The sequence below is a fragment of the Trichosurus vulpecula genome, chromosome 1, assembly GCF_011100635.1.
Source record: "Trichosurus vulpecula isolate mTriVul1 chromosome 1, mTriVul1.pri, whole genome shotgun sequence".
NCBI classification, from domain to species: Eukaryota; Metazoa; Chordata; class Mammalia; order Diprotodontia; family Phalangeridae; genus Trichosurus; species Trichosurus vulpecula.
The window spans coordinates 193,916,004-193,933,579 of NC_050573.1; the positions used below are offsets into that span (position 1 = coordinate 193,916,004).

The window sequence follows — 17,576 nt, forward strand, 5'->3', positions numbered from 1 at the left end:
AAAATAATAGAAGGGACCCAATAGGCCTTTCTGTGACAATTGACTGCTACAAAGCAAGACAGCATCTCATTTCCAACACATCACCATTGTAAAAAAAAAAAAAAACCAGGTCATATATTTCTTTACATGCTGTCCTATGCAAAGAGAATTAACATCATAGCCTTAGAGCTTGAAGGGAACCCAGAGGTTATTTATTATAAACTTCTCTTTTGAATCCAATGAAGAACTGAATCCCAGACATATTAAGTGACCTGTCCAAAGTCACACAGTATCAAGGCTAGGAATCAAAGCCAAATCCTCTAAATCTAGTGCTTTTTCCACAACATCATGTCACCCAGACAAAACCTTTATCAATAATTTACCATCTATTACAACAGTATTGAAGGAAAATAGTGTAAAAGGATATCTTGGCAACAGAGTAAAAACAATAAACTAAGCTGAGGTTTATGTTTTCTGTGGGTGGGTCCACACCTGTTGCAGGAAGTTGCTAAGTTAGCTTTAAGTTTCACGTGTGGATTAATTAGGACTACAGAAACAAATGATCACCTGGGAAGGCATAATGGAGAATGTGGTACATTATTTGAGAATATATTAGATCAAAAGATCTTAGTGTAACCTGGGGCTCAGGCATAGGTATTTGCATAAGACTCTCCTCTTTCGTAGAGAGAATGATTATTCAACGCTCTGTGCCTATGTGAGGGGCAGAGTTGGCAAGAGCTTGGGAGAGAAGAGTCCTTCTGGCTCCCAGCTTTGAGAAAGGACACATGCTGTTCTCTTCAGTGCGAAGGCCTTGGTGGTCCAGGAGAAAGACTCTGGAAAAGAAGCCAACATGTAAAGGAGCCAGGGCCTTAAGCATATCCTTATTTCCAGCTTGAGGCACTAATGACTTTAAGGAATTTCCCCTTGGGTTATATTAATATTCTCTCATTGAGCTGAGATATCTCACTCCCAGCAGGAAAGCTCATTTACTTGTTTATTGTTTAGTATATTCTTATCTCTCTAATTTCTGTTTGTGATCAGCTTGATTAAATGTGTTTATTTGCTATTCAAAATATATATGTGTGTATACATACTATATGTATATATAAATATATATATATATATACATACACATACATGTGTGTGCATAATGTATTTTATATAACTAGAATTTGGTAGAATCAAGCCTTTAGATATTGCTTAGGGCATTCCTTCCTGGTAGAGGGATAGAAACCAAGAAAAGCAACTTGAACTTAAAAATTATATGTGTGTGTATGTGTGTATGTATGTGTGGACACACATATATACATACCCCTATATACATATACATTTATACACACATGTGTATGTATACACATTCATGTAGGTCTGTCTATATGTGTACATTTATAAGTATGTATCTACATACATATACATGCATACATACACTGTGTGTGTGTATGTATGTATATTCTATATTTGTGTCTCCTCTGTGAGGAGAACACAGTAAGTCAGCTTCCTGGTCCCAGTCTCCTGTTCCTCTCCTGGAGGGAATCAAAGTTTCCTTGGAAAGGAAATGGTTAAGAGTCAAAGATCTGTGCTTCCTTGAGAGACACATTTAGACAAACATATGTGGATGTACACATAACCTACATGAGTGAAACAAACACCCTACCATAGTAGCATAGACTTAGAGCTAGAAAGGTCCTCAGAGACCACCTATTCTAACTCTCTCATTTTAGGGTTGAGAAAATTGAGGCTTGGCAAGATTAAGTGAGACACAAGCAGTAAGCGGCAGAAGTGAGATTTAAACCTGGTCTTCTGACTCCAAATTAAATGGAGGAACAGTTGGTTCCTCCACAAAGCTGACTTTAGAATGTAAAAAGAACTTCAAATCAATGCATTCTATACCTGGGGAAAACAACAACAAAATCTAGCATGGCTTCCTTAAAGCTTTGGCATTTACCATTGAAAAAGAGTTAACATTTCAGTTTCCTATGTTAATTTAACTCACATCTTTCAACTACCCATTGAAATTATTTTTCTCTCATTTTGCTTTAAAGGAAAAATAAACATCTTGACTCTACTAATTAATCTTTGATGTTTAGTGGTTAGAAGCACTGGTTATTCTTTTGCAGGTTTTTTGGATGGCATGTTATCTAAGTAACTCTTTCATAGTATAGATTGCTAGGGACTAGTATCACATGAAAGCAACTGGAGACTTTCGGGTAGGACAAGAAAAAACCCACCCTTGATTTTTGAGAAATCCTTCTCTTTGTAATGGGAACAGTAACAGAACAGAGACATCCTGGAGAAAAGCAGAGCCATAACTAGGGCAACACAACCAGAGTTGAACCCCATGCACTCATGGAGGGTGGGGCTGGTGGAGGCTGTACCCTTCTTCCACAGCAATACACTATCTCCACACTTGTAAGTCCTCTGCCAGCCCATGACTCCACAGGAGTTGGGCAGGAAGAGGTAGACCCTAGGAGAGGATGAGAGAATGGAGCCACAGACCAGCAGAAGGGGGAAAGAGAGGGAGGGAGAGAATTTATAACTTAAAATTTTTAAAAATGAATGTTAAAAAATTGTCTTTACATGTAATTGGGAAAAAATACTATTCAAAAAATAAAAATAAATGTTGATCAATTGATTGAAAAGCCTATGTTCAAATGATACTATTGCTGACAGCCCCCAAAAAGAAAATTGAACTTAAACAGAGAACTGGGGTTGTCATAGACATTTATAAAATGAAATCAATGAGATGGGGCCATTTCTCTACCGAAGAATCTAAGAACTAGTGGCACTGACACATTTCAAGACAATCAGTTTTTCCTTTTTTATCCCTAAGAGGTCATAATATTATTTATGGAATGAGGAGATGCATTCTTTTTTTTCCCTACATTAGGGATTTGGGGTAAGTCACTCGATAAGCCATCAAAAGTAATTTATTAAGCACCTACTATGTACCAGGCACGGCTCTAATCATTGGAAGATACAAAGAGAGGTAAAAACAATTCCTGCCCTCAGGAAGTTGACATTCTAATAGACAGACCAATACGCAAAGAAATAGATACTTACCAGATATGTACAGGATTGATAAAAAGTAAATCTTAGAAGGGGTGGCTTTAGCAAGCTGGGGAGACTGGGAAAGGTCTTCTACAGAAAACGGGAGTTGAGCTGGGTCTGGAAGGAAGTTAGGGGAAACTAAATCAGAGGGGTCACATCAGAGCATTCCATAAATGGAGAAAGCCAGTACAAAGGCACAGACTTGAGAGATGGGGTGCCACATGTGAGGAACAGCAAAAAGGCTAGTGTAGCTAGATTGTAGAGTATGTGGAAAGAAGGAAAATGTGAGAAGATTAGAAGGGTAGAAAAGGAGCAGGTTACAAAGAGCTTCAAATGCCAACAGAGGATTTTCTGTTTGGTCCTGGGAGTAAAAGGCTGCTGCTGGATATCAATGAGCAATGGGAGACATGGTGAGATCAGACCTCCACTTTAGAAAAATCACTTTGGCAAACGGATTGGAGTAAGCAGAGACTCAAACAATGCAGACCAATTAGAGGGCTATTGCAATAATACAGGTGAGAGATGTTGAAAGCCTCAACTAGGGTAATGGCTATGGGGGTGAAGAGAAGGAGGAGTTACGAAGGGAGAAACAAGAGCTGGTGCCTGATAGGATAAATGCAGTGAATGAGAGTAAGGAGTCAAGCATGACACTGAGGTCATGAATTTGGTGGTATTACTCTTTAGGGAGTAATAGGGAGGTTCAGAAGAAGAAAAGGTTTGGGGGAGGGGGCAGATAGGTAGCGCAGTGGATAGACTGCCCAGCCCAGAGTCCAGAAGACTCATTTTCCTGAGTTCAAACCTTACTAGCTTTGTGACCTTGGGCAGGTCACTTATCCCTGGTTTCCTCAGTTTCCTCATCTGTAAAATAAGCTGGAGAAAACCCCAAATGGGGTCACAAAGAGTAAGACATGACTAACCGACAAAAATGGTAATAAGTTCTATTCTGTATTTGATGTGCTCATGGGACACCCAATTCAAGATATCTAATAGGCAGGCAGTAATACAGGATTGGACCCCAGGAAAAAAGTAGGGATAGATCTGAAAATCATCTACATAAAGATGATAATTGAACCCATGGGAGCTGCTGAGACTATGTGAGATAGCATAGAAGGAAAAGATAAGAGGGTCCAGGAAAAAGCCCACAACTATAAGGTGACATATGGAATGAAGAAGACTGAGAAGGAGGGGCCAGGGTAGTGTAAATGGGGGATAATCTCAGAGGGAAGACATCAACAGTGGGGGAAAGAAGGGCTGGGAAAGGCCTTTTGCAGAAGGTGAGATTTGAGCTGAATCTTGAAGAAAGTCAGGGAAACGAGGAATTGGAGAGCAGGAAGAAAAACATTTCATGCATGGGGGACAGCCAAAGAAAAGGCATAGACTGCTTTTTATCACTTACTCAAACTTTTTTAGCAGTAGACAAAGAGAAGTTAAGAAGGTGGCTGTTGGGTGTAACCCAGGGTTGGGGTTTGAACTTTTGGGCCTCAGTTTTTCATCTGTAAAATGGGAGGCTTAGCCTTTCAGACTCATTTCAGATTTAAATTTTTGGTCTAATAATTCCTTTCCATTATCTACAAACATGCTATGGTCTTCCCTATCCACCCTTTTCCGTTGACCCTACCATCTCCCACCCCAACCAACTGTCTTCTACATTAACTTGAACTGCATTTCACTGTGGAATTTTTAGAAAGTCATGCCCACTCAGTCTTCTTCTCTGCAAAAGCAGCTTCTATTTCCAATTTTCCTATTTCTGTTGAAGACACCACTATTGTTACAGGCCTTATGCTCCAAACCTTTAAACCACCTTGGACTTTCTTACTTTCTCTCACTCTCTCTCTCTCTTAGCACATTCATGTCAGTTCAGCCTGCAAAATTGCCCTCATAACTATCCTCTCCTTTCTAACACCTCCATCACTCTAATTCAGGCCTGCCACAACTCTCTTTTGTGTAGAAAGTATAGATAGATAGAAAGACAGACAGACAGATACACACACACACACACACACACACACACACACACACACATATTATAGAAATTATTGGCTCTGCTCTCTCCCCTCTTCAGTCCGTCCCTCATACAACTGTCACAGTTGCCCCACAATTTTCCTAATGCACAAGTCTTTGTCACTTCTCCACTCAAAACTCCTCAGCTCCTTGTCTACTGGATCAAATATAAACTCCTTAACCTGTCATTTAAAGGCCTTAACAATGTTATTCCAAACTACCTTTTCCACACTTAATATTTTGTAGTCAACCTTGACTTTTTCCTAAACTTAGCATTCAAGTTCCCCTATCCCTGGAATATACTCCCTTCATTTCTACCTGTTAAAAGTTTTCTATTTCTTTAAGGAAAAGTTCAGGTGCCAACACCCTTCATGAAACATATCCCCAGTGAACTTGATTTTTCTCTATTTAAAATTTCTACAATATTTTTCCAGATCTCTCCTTTGTTCTTATCATTTTGCATTATGTTTAACTATGTACATGTTGTCTCCCTGTAGTAAATGCTTTGACATCAAGGAATATTTGTTGTTTCCCATCATTGTTATCTACAGGGCATTGTGCATAATGGTACGTGGTGAATAAACATTTTTGATCAATTAAAAAGCATTTATTAAGCGCCTGCTATGTGTCAGGCACTGTGATGGGTGCTGGGGATGTGAGCAAAGAATGAAACAACACTCATTCTCAAGGAGCTTAAATGAATGAATGAAATATTCAAACAAAAGCAACAACTTGTAATTTTGTATCATTCTCCCATATACCCAGATTCACAACCTTGGTGTCATCCTGGACTCCCGTCTCTCTCACCAGTCATATATAATCTGTTGCCAAATCCTGACCATGGCAACATCTTTAACATATCTCATATGCTCCCATTCTCACCACTGCGGTATGCCATGCCCTAATCACTTCATGCCCCAACTATTGCAATAATCTTCTGGCTGCTCTCCCTATCTCAGGTGTCTCCCCATTCCAGTCTATTCTCCACTCAGCTGTCAAGTTGATCTTCCTAAACTGCAGGACTGACCACATCATCCTGCTATCCAATAAACTCCAGTTTATTGAACTCCCTATCACCTTCAGGACCAAATGTTGAATTTTCCTTTTGATGTTCAAAGCCCTTTATAACCCTGGCATTCTTTCCAGTCATCTTATACCTTACCGTACCCCACCTATTCTTTGGTTCAGTTAATATTGGCCTCCCTGCTGTTCATCTCACAAAACAGTCTATCTCCTGACCCCAGGCATTTTCTCTGTTTCCCATGCCTGGAATTCTCTGCCTCCTCATGTCTTCCTCTCCTAACATCACTGGCTTCCTTCAAGTTCCTGCCCAAACCCCACCTCCTACAAGAAGCCCTTCCCAATCCCCCTTAATGCTAGGGCCTTCCTTCCACCGATTTTCTCCAATTTATCCTATCAGTATCTTATTTGAACTTTTTTTGCATATGGTCTCCCCCTACCAGATAGTGAATTCCTTGAGAACAGAGGATGTCTTTTGCCTTTCTTTGTACCTCCAATGCTTAGCACAGTGCCTGGCGCATGTTAGAGGCTTGTTGTTTGTTGGTTGGCAATGGTCATCAACTTGTTGATTTGATTTGCTGAAGGTAAATTATAATCACTTGAAAAAAAAATGTTCAACTTCATTAACAGCCAAAGAAATGCAAACCTGAAAAACTTTGAATTATCCCCTCATACATACCTTTTAAATTGGACAAAATAATTATGTGAAAAAATATAATGTGAATGTTGACAGACTTATGCAGAAGCAAGCATACTTGTGTACCAAAGATGGAACTGAAATAAGTAGAACCTTTTGGGAAAACAATCTAGTTATATGCTATAAACCCTACAAAAATACTCATTGCCTTTCACCCAATAATCATATTGGAAATATATCCTCTCCATATTAAAAATGAGAAAAACTAGTTATTCGAAGTTTTTTGATAGTAGAATCACTTGTAATTGAGAAAAACTGAAACAATTATTAGAGTCGAATTTGGGGGAATGGCTGAATAATTGTTGATATATCAATGTCACAGAATATTACATTACACTTAGTATTCTATAATACAATTAAGTATGAAGACTGTAAACCGGAAAAATTTATATGACTATGATAGTAATATAGATTTATACACATTTTACACATATACTTATATGTACACATGTATTATTATTATACATATGATTGTAATTCATATAAATATATTACTATGTTATTCATACATGTATATATTATATATAATACATATAAATATATAATTACTATCATAGTCAAATACATTTTTCTAGTTCACTTTATAGTCTTCATATATAATTGTAGTATAGTATTCTATGATCTTGATATAAATTATATATTTATGTATAATGATTATATACAACTATATAATTCTGCGTGTGTATATATGTATGGATATATTATATATTTTATATGCATATATTATATGTCATGTAGCATATACATACACATTTAATATCTTTATTGAGGGGGACTAAGTTCCCTTGCCTTTGCATTTTCTTTTCTTTTCTAGGAATCACTGTAATCTTCCTTACTTTGTGCTTATACAATACAGAGGAATCCCTTCCTCCCCTAATCCCTCTCCTCCCAACCCCCATCTCTCATCCCCAAGCTCTCACATCTTCCCATCTGTGACACTAGAGAGAGGAGATCAATCACAAGTACCTCCATGAGACCTTGACCCCTCCCTATAAAAGTCATGATCCTTGATGGCATCATCAAGCTTTCCTGTTTCAAAGGACTCTGGCAGACACTATTTTTGTGTTTCTATTTATGTCCCCAGAACTCAGCACAGGGCTTAGCGCATAATAATCACTTAAAAAGATGCACTGTCTTTGATACATCCATTCCAATTCTGTCCGTTACTACCTGTCTGACTCTGAGCCAGTCACTTCATCTCTCTGAGCCTCGGTTCTTCTATCTGTAAAATAAGGGGGCCAGATGAAATGGTCTTTAAGGTCCCTTCCATCACTAGATCTATGACAGCAAATATAAATGGACAAAGAGAACTGAAAATCTCTACCCTCAATGAGCTTACATTCAAATGGGGACAAAACAAGAGGAAGAAAGGGGTTAACAAGGGTCCACTTATGTCAACTATCTCCACTTTATCCATTTTATATATAATATATATATGTATGTATATATATAATATATATATATAATATATATATATATTTTACATTGTTGTTTGCATGCTGTCTGCTCCCTTAGACTGTGAGCCCCTTGAGAGGAGGGGCTGTTTTTGCCTTTCTTTATATTATCAGTGCTTAGTACAGTGTGCCTGGCACAGCACAGGTACTGATTGCCTTGACTCAAGATAGGCTATATCAAGTTCTTGACACTCTCACTAGCTGATGAATGAGATACCTGGATACTTAATGATTGCTGAAGCAGGAAGCCATCAAGAGTCATAACTTTTATAGGGAAGGATCAAGGAGTCATCAGGTCCAATCTATATTTGGGAAGTAGTAGATTTCCCCTCAGCAGAGGTCTCTAAGCAGGGTCTAGGCAACTACTTATCAGAGATGTTATAGGCTTGAATCTTGTTCAGGATTGAGCTAGATGACTTCTGAGGTCCCTTTCCCCTTTGAGATTCTTTGATTCTGAGAAAATATCTACAATATCTCTATTATCTAGCCCTGACTGAAAACCTCCTTTGAGGCTGAACCCCCTAATATCCCTAACCTCCTGAGAGGTTTTAACTTACTGTTGCTGCTTGTTTATGTTTGTTAATTCATGCTTTTGAGTTTCTTATATTTGTGTGGAAGTTCAATTTATTTTACAGACCTACAGCATTTGAATACACCTTCCATGAACTCTCTGTTTATCCAAGACTTTCAAGGACTTTTCTACTTAGCCTAAAGCCTGTGCTTGATTTGATTCAGTTGAGTTGTATCCTCACCTCACTAAGATATTGGAGTTTTATTTTATTTTATCATTTTATTACCTACTTCAGGTAGGGTGAGGCAACTTGATTGATTCATTGAATCACATACCACCCCTCCTACCTTACAATAAAATTAAGGTTCTTAAGGAAGAACTTTACAATCCAACCAAAACCAACTCTAATTAAATCAAAACAGTCTCAAGAACCTCTCTGCAGGAGTGCACAGGTCAAGAAGAAGACAGATAAATTTTTTATGCTACCCCATAAATCAATATAACTGCTTTACTCTGGCTCTAAAGAACTGACCTTGTTTCACTGAATCCAACAGAATAAAACCAAGACATATTGTTGAATATGTTTTGTTGAACATGAATTGATGATGATTGTGATGGTGGTAATGGTGGAGGTGGTGGTGGTGGTGGGGATGTCTAAAAAAGTTTCATGGATAGCTTCCTACCCAAAACCATTAGTGATCTTCCATAACCCTTAAAAAAAAACCAAAAGAAGTAAAATATTTTTGTCATGGTTGACTCTGGGGAGGAGAATCAGGCTATACAAGACAATTTGACCAAAAGTCAATTGAGAATCAAAATAAGAGTACTATGAAAAAAAAAGCTAAGAAAGAAAGGCAGCCCACATACCTGAAAGTATAATTCCCAGGAACAAGATTAGATAAATGCAAGACTGCAGAGTCAGCTGATGCCTTCTGTTCTCTTAGGGGCCCTTTAATTTCTTCCCAGTGGTAGCTCACGATTTTAGCATCATCTGTACTTTCTACATAAAAGATTTTTTGAAAATCAGAACTAACACGAAAAGAAAGAATTGAAGAGGCAGGTAGTATTAGTCAGAATGCCCCAATTAAAATCTAGGCTCTGCCATTCAACAATGGTGTGACCTAGCAAAAATTCATTTAATCTCTCAAGGCCTCAGTTTCTTCATCTGTAAAATGATACCGTTGGCCTCGATAACCTGTAGGGTCCTTTTCAGAGCTAAATCTTATGATCCCTTAATTAAGACAAGATTAGTTTTTTTTCCAATTCATCTTTCCAGGTGTTTTTGGTATATACACATTGGGGCAGCTACATGACAGAGTAGACAGAATGTTGTACTTAATTAAAGTCAGGAAATTTTGGGTTCAAATCCTCATTCAGATACTTATTAGCTATGTAACCGTGGGGAAATATTCAACGGGAATCATAAAAATACCTATCTCACAGGGTTATTGTGAGGATCAAATGATAGAACATGTGTAAAGTATTTTGCAAACCTTAAAGTGCTTATAAATGCTAGTGATTATTACAAAGGTATACATTTCTTCATTTGAGGATATAAAATTACCTTAACATATAATAAGTACATCAACTCAAGGATCCAATATTTCATTGGTGTAGGGACTCTCCCCATTGCTGTGGATGAAAACCCTCAACACTTTAGCAGATGGTCTTCATTAGTTGCTGTGGCAAAAAAAATAATTCATTGCCTGGTGGCCAATACTCTGGTAATCTGGTAAATGAGCCATCACAGGCTCATCCTTCCAAGTCTGACCCTTGAAGACAGGAATGTTGCCAGGTCCATACTTTCACAGCTTGTAAGGACCCACTAGTATTTCCCTTCTGCTTCAAGAAGCCTTCAAGGATTCAAATGTCAGCTCCATGACATATGAGAGGGAACAGAGTAAAGTGGAAAAGTTGTTGGATTTAGAGTTAGAGCACCTGACTCTGCTACTTACAACTAGTGTGACCGTGGCAAATCGATTAGCCTCCTTAGGCCTCAGTTTCCTCGTCTGTAAAATAACAGCATTGGACTAGGTGGCCTCTGAGGTCCCTTTCAGCTCATGCTCCTATGACGCACTAGAGTAGGGCGTAGCAGAGGAAGTACAAAGTGCTAACTTTTTGTCCTAACCCCATCCACACATATGCAGAATTATCAGGAATAGTCTCTGCCCTATTTTTCCTGCAGGGTTGTTTTTTCTTTTTTTGTGAATCGGATGGAACACTGGACTAGGAGCAAGAAGATTTGTTCTTGGTTTTAGTTCCAGCTCTAGAACAAACCTTTGAGTCCTTAGTGTGCTATTGGGGCCTTGATTTTCTCATTTAAAAAATTATATTGCTGGACTTGATTATTTCTAAGATCTATTCAGCTCCAGCATAGTATAGTGTCAAGAGCACTAAACCTGGCACAGTGGGTAGAGTGTGGGGCCTGGAGTCAGGAAGCCCTTAGTTCAAATTCTGCTTCAGACAACCTGTTGTATGACCCTGGCCAAGTCCCTTAACCTCTGTCTGCTTCAGTTTCCCCATCTATAAAATGGGGATAATAATAGCACCTATCTCATCACATGTGCACAGCGTTTTGTAAACCTAAATGCTAGTTGTTGTTACCTTTGTTCAAATCTTAACTCTGCTACTTACAATCTGTATGTGGAAAAAAAGTTAACCTCTCTGGGCCTCAGTTTCCACATTTTGCAAAGTGAGGAAGCTGGACTAGGTACTCCCTACAGTCCCTTGCAATCTCAAGTTCTATTCTACCCTGAGGATCAATTACAAACATCGAGTGCTCTTTTTCTCATTTAAATATTCTCAATAACTGACATTCTTATTAAACACAGACCCTGTTTTCATACTGCTAAAGAAAAACAATTGTCAACGCCTATATCATATTCAAATTAAATTGCCTGGCTCCTATAAATTTGGCTTCTATCGTTTTCAAGGCCAGTTCAAAATCTATGAAAGCATTAATGGCCGAATTGCACATTCATCCTGCTGGATGGTTTAATGGGGAACAGTATTCTCCGAACACATCAAGGAAACTATGCCTCATTAAACTTACCAGCTAGGCAAAAGCTTTTTGATCAAATAGACATAAAATGCTAACACAGGTTGTAACCTAAGCTTGTTTAATGAAGCCATGGAGACAACACATGCTCAATTGATCCTTATTTGTCTGCTCAGCCTCCTTGGAGCCCCCTTTGGTCTTACTCCAACACTTGGCATACAGTCTGAAGACACACAGCATTAAAAGCCTAAATCACAAAGATTAATGTTTAAGGCAATTCAATTCCATCTATTAAGTGCCTACTCTGCTGATAGACACACTATGCTGGATAATGTGGGATACAAAAACAAAAATAAAAGATTCCTTGCCCTCAAGGAACTCACTTTTTACTGAACAACGCTGCTAAGATTTCTCACAATTCATTCTCCAATGGTTAAATAGAAAAAACTAAGAAAGGTAATTTTATTTAGAATTATTTTACCTTCAAAACAAAGGTCTGAACCAAAATTTCCTGGTAGACTAAAAATACTCTTTAAATGGAGTAAAACTAAGTCCCAAACAAAACAGAAGAAACATATAACATAAAATTGAAAGAGAAAAGCCTAATTTCCTTCCAGCTCTAACTCCCATGCTCCTGTGAAAATGTCTCACTATCTGAAGATCCATCAGATTAGCACAGAAGCACTATTGTGCTTAAGGAATGACCCGCATACAATAATTCTATCATTCAGAGAGTTTGGACTAAAAGATGACTCAATCAATACATACGACTGCCATCAATGAAGGTCGAAGTAGTAGGCAGGGAGAGCTCTTGTACTTGGGGAGAAGCTACTGCTACCGGGGACTGATTGGTTCTGACGGCTTTGTGACAGAGAAAAGGAAAAAGGAAATCAAATTAAGTGCAAGCTGTATGTATAACATTCATTACCACATTACCACAAAAAACCAGTGTTCCATTTTCTTTTTCTAGCCTAGGGGAGATGATGCTTGCCTAGTAAGTCTCACCTGGGGAAGTCTATTTGAAATCTTCAGGCCTCTTTGTGAAGTTCAGGAGCTCTTTCTAGAGTTTCCCCTTTTCTTCCCAACCCAACCCGGCCAAAGTCTTCTGATGCCCAAGTCCTCAGCCACTGAACATGGTCATGCTTGGTGCTATGATAAGAAATCAGGGGTCTTGAGTTCTAGATCAAGCTCAAGAGTTAGCTGGCTAGGTCCCCTGTGTTACAGGCAGATTTTCATACAATAGTTATTTCTGTTCAGGGACATTCTAAAAGTATAAGCTTCATTATGCCTTTTTAAGGCAGTTAGGTGGCATGGGAGATATAGTGCTAGTTTGCGGGCGGTGTCAAAAGGAAGTCATGGGTTCAAATCCTCCCTCAGACATTTACTCGCTGAATGACTCTGGACAAGTCACTTAACTGTCCCAGTCTCAGTTTCCTCATCTGTAAAATGGGGAGGGGCAGTACTAGTACCTATTTCACAGAGTTGTTGTGAAGATCAAATGAGATGTATCCGAACTGATTTGCTAATCATAAATCACTACGTAAGTTCTGGCTATTATTATCATTACTTCATTTAGTATGTGCAAAGGTGGAAAACTCTGCACAAATCTCCTTTAACCCCCCTAACTGCTCACCTGGAAGCAGCTTAAAGAGTCACTACGTAGGGAAGAATGGGTAAATAATAAGGAATGGAGGTAGGGTTAGTGGGAAAAGGGAGAAAATCCATGTCAGAAATAAGAGGCAGAGATACCTGATATTTGGTTCAGCCAAAAGTTCAGACAGCCAATTGTTATAAATATTACCCAAATGCCAGCACAGCAGCAGATGCTGGAGAGAATCTAGAAAAAACATATTTTTGCTACACTATTTTCATACCAAAGAACAATCTCCACAGGAAAGATAAATGAATATACTATTGTGTCACTCAAGCTCATGGAAATGATTGATGAGCTTGAACCAATAAGAAGTCTCACCAAATGGACCACTTAGCCAGATTCTCTTAAACTCACTTACCTGGCTTAACAGTGACATTTACAAATCCTTCTCCAAAAGCATTTTCACCAGAAACAGTCACTTTGAAGGAATAGAGGCCCACAGACAACTGTAATACACAGAAAACTCCCTAGTTACACAAACATGTCTTGAGAAACAGAATGTTCATCACCTAGAAAAGGCATAAATCTTATCGACCTGAAGGCATGGCTCAAATGCCTTAACCACCTTCTCAAAGATGGAACATGACAAAGGACTCAATGAAAAAATCTTTAATTCAGGCCCAGAAACCTACCAGAGTCCTAAAGGAAACAGAATGTCTCAGTAGTCCTTTAAAAAATCCAACAGAGGGACAGCTAGGTGGCACAGTGAGTAGAGCACCGGCCCTGAAGTCAGGAGGACCTGAGTTCAAATCCGGCCTCAAACACTTGACACATTCACTAGCTGCGTGACCTTGAGCAAGTCACTTAACCCCAATTGTCCTGCCTTCCCCCCTCCAAAAATTAAAAAAAAAATCCAGCAGAGCTCTAAGGCATTCAAACAAATAAAGAAAAATCTGCAGTGTTCAGATTAGCTACTGTCATAAAAGATGAATGAATGAATGAATAAAGAAAAGAACATTTATAGTATATTTACTATGCGTCAGGCACTACGATAAGTACAAATACAAAAAATGAAACTTTCTCTGCCCTCAAGGGGTTTACATCCTAGGGAGAGATAACACAGATAAAGGAGTAGTGGCCAAAGAAGGGGCACAAAAGCAACTTAATTCATAATCACCTACACAAGAGTAAAAATAAATTAAATGGCTCCCAGTTTGTGGGAGCAGTTGGTGCCCACTTCCATATCCTTTCTTCTGTTTGGTACTTACATGCATTATGGAGTAATATTCGTTATATAATGGTATTTCTTGTTCAGTTGTTGTAGTTGTGTCTGACTCTTCGAGACCCCATTTGGGGTTTTCTTGGCAAAGATACTGGAGTGGTTTGTCATTTTCTTCTCCAGCTCATTTTACAGATGAGGTAACTGAGGCAAACAAGGTTAAGTGACTTGCCCAAGGTCACACAGCTAGTAAATGTCTGAGGACAGATTTGAACGCAGGAAGATGAGTTTTCCTGACTCCAGGCCTGGCACACTACACCAACTAGCTGCCCCATATGATGGGATTAATGGCTTGTAATGTCAGCAGTCTCAAGAAATGAGCCTTATGGAGAGTCCAGGACACCAGGTCCCAGAATCTGTTTAACTCAGCTTACAGGGGAATAGCTAGAAAGTAGACAATGGGTATAAAAGCTCTGTAACCTGACTTCAATGAGATCACAAGTCAGACATAGGCTAGTTAGAGTCAGAGCAGCGAGGTGGTGCAATGGAGAAAGTATCTTTCCCAAGAAAAGGCCAAATGAGATCATGAAGAGTCAGACACAACCGAACAACGCTAGAGTCAACTTAAAGAGCAGGATGTCCTGCATGAGAGTAGCAATACTGAAGGAAATCAGTAACAAAGCCACTTGGTTTTTCAAATCTACAACAACTCTATCCACATTCAGAGAGAGAGAACTGATGAGCTCTGAATAAGAGTGAAGCATTTTTAAACTTTATTTTTCTTGCTTTTTTTTTTTTTGCAACATGCCTAATAGGGAAATATGTTTCGAATAGCCTCACATGTATAATAGATATCATATTACTTGCCATCTCAACGGGGAGGGGCTGGTGGGAGAGAAAGAATTTGGGACTCGAAAATTTTTTAAATGAATGTTAAAAAAATAAAAATTAAATTAAAAAAATAAAAACCTACAACAACTAGGGCTCCAAAAAGAGACCTTTCAAAGACTAAAGAGTCCAGACAATGTTAGCAGAAATCTAGGACTAAGTAGAACATGATTAGGCCACTTCCTATTTACCTGAGAGAGATTAAGAGTTGGCATGTATTTGTGTTCAATTTCGCCTTGATAGTCCACAGGATGGCTCATCAAACTCCACTTGTAGTTGTAACTTGTTTCTAAAAGGAAAAATAATCCATCCTTAAGAGCTGTTAGCTTTTCATTCTGTGATAGTTCATACACACATTAGGAGGAAGGGTGACAATAACAACCTCAAGCCAAAAGCCCTGATATTGACGTTGGCCTCAAATCTTCGAGCTCATCTCCGAGGCTAGAACAACAGGTTTTATGTCTCCAGAACAAGACGATCTATCTCATTCCCCTCTGACTTAGTAGAAAGCTTGAAATAGCTTTATGATAGGTTGTCTACTAAATCTATTACAAAGCACTTTCCTTAGCCATTTTTTTTTTGTGCATTATGGACCTGTCTGGTGGCCTGGTGAAACCTGTGGACCCCTTTTCGGGATAATGCTTTTAAGTGAATAAAATGAAACACAGGATTAATAAAGAAACCAATTATACTGAAATACAGTTATCAAGATAGCTTGAAAAACTAAGTTCCTAGACCCCAAGATAAGAATCCTTGCACTAAAGAAAAATCCCAGAAAACTAAAAAAGTATCGTCTTTCTTTGCTGCTACATATTTTAGTCAGAACTCAAGATCTCCCTGTCTCCCCAAGGTGGGACATCACCCCAGGCTACAGGTCCTGTTGACATCCTCAACTCCACAGAGATCTGAACCAGTTATAACCTTGCCCTGAGTACAGGGTTTATTTGTTTGTTTTTCCATTGTTTTCTACAAAAAAAATAACATATAGCTAATCTCTGGTTCTACCACTTGAACTAACATTTAAGATTCTGTCTGTGCTATTGTGAGCTGAAGGAAAGAGACTGGAACACTAAGGGGGTTTTAAGGGCAGAAAAAGATTAGGTAGGGTGATGGGCAGAGCAGCTGGGGCTCTCCAGAACTGCGGGGAACAGGTAAATGATGTGGAAGGTAATTGCCTAAGCATCCCCACAAAGGAATTTGAGGTGGGAGGGGAACTAGTATATCAGACAAGAAGAGATCAGCACAAGGAAAGGGAGGGAGGTGAGGAAGCCAGGTCCAGCTGAAGGATGCAAGCTGGAAGAGGTTGGCAAAGTACCAGGACAGCACAAAGAAGAAGCAGACTCCCCTGGAGGCTGGAACCCTGGGCCAAAGTCCTGATTGCCCTACCTTACAGACCTAAGTGAGGTTGTTCACGGGTGTTTGTGTTGGTACAGGACTGAGGCAGCTGCTATTCCAGAGCCCATGCAAAGCATGCACAGAAATGGAAAATTAATGGTGACAAAGGTTTATTTCAGATCCATCTTAAAGCTATTTTTCTAACTTGAGCTAACTGAGCTAATTCCCAATTCCTCATTCCTAAAGAAGGGGTATCTGGCACAGGCAGTGGAACCAGGACATCTATGTTTGTAGTAGTGAGCCCCTAGAGGTACCCACAGCCACCGTACTTGGGCACTCTAGAAAAAAAGCCCTTCTTTCCTTTTATCACCCTACATTCTAGATCACAAGTGGGCTTCTTCTAGGGTGCTTAATTACAAAAGAAAAAGATAGGTCTAGATTGGTGGGAATAATGATTAATCTCCTAAAGTGATTACAGGCAGCTAGTGTCTGGCCTCAGAGACTTAATAGCTGTGTGACCCTGGGCAAGTTACTTAACCATTTGCCTCCATTTCCTCATCTGTAAAATGAGCTGGAGAAGGAAATGGCAAACTACTCCAGTATCTTTGCCAAGAAAACTCCAAGTTATGAGCTGATCCAACCATTCTGGAGAGCAATTTGGAACTATGCCCAAAGGGCTATAAATCTGTGCATACCCTTTGATCCAGTAATACCACTACTAGGTCTGTATCACAAAATGATCATTAAAAAAGGGAAAAGGACCACATGTACAAACATATTTATAGCAGCTCTTCTGTGGTGACAAAGAATTGGAAACTGATGGGATACCCAA

General features: G+C 39.0%; 1 protein-coding gene across 1 annotated transcript in view; it reads right to left on the reverse strand.

The window, feature by feature from the left end:
• The window catches only part of KIAA0319 (KIAA0319 ortholog), a 145,376-nt gene that overhangs the window by 61,147 nt on the left and 66,653 nt on the right, over nt 1-17,576 (reverse strand). Inside the window, exons 9-12 of the mRNA XM_036742728.1 lie at nt 15,601-15,698; nt 13,721-13,808; nt 12,477-12,569; nt 9,578-9,710 (exon numbers count right to left, since the gene is read on the reverse strand). Of these exons, the coding sequence (XP_036598623.1) occupies nt 9,578-9,710; nt 12,477-12,569; nt 13,721-13,808; nt 15,601-15,698 (412 nt within the window). The remainder of the gene's footprint in view (nt 1-9,577; nt 9,711-12,476; nt 12,570-13,720; nt 13,809-15,600; nt 15,699-17,576) is intronic.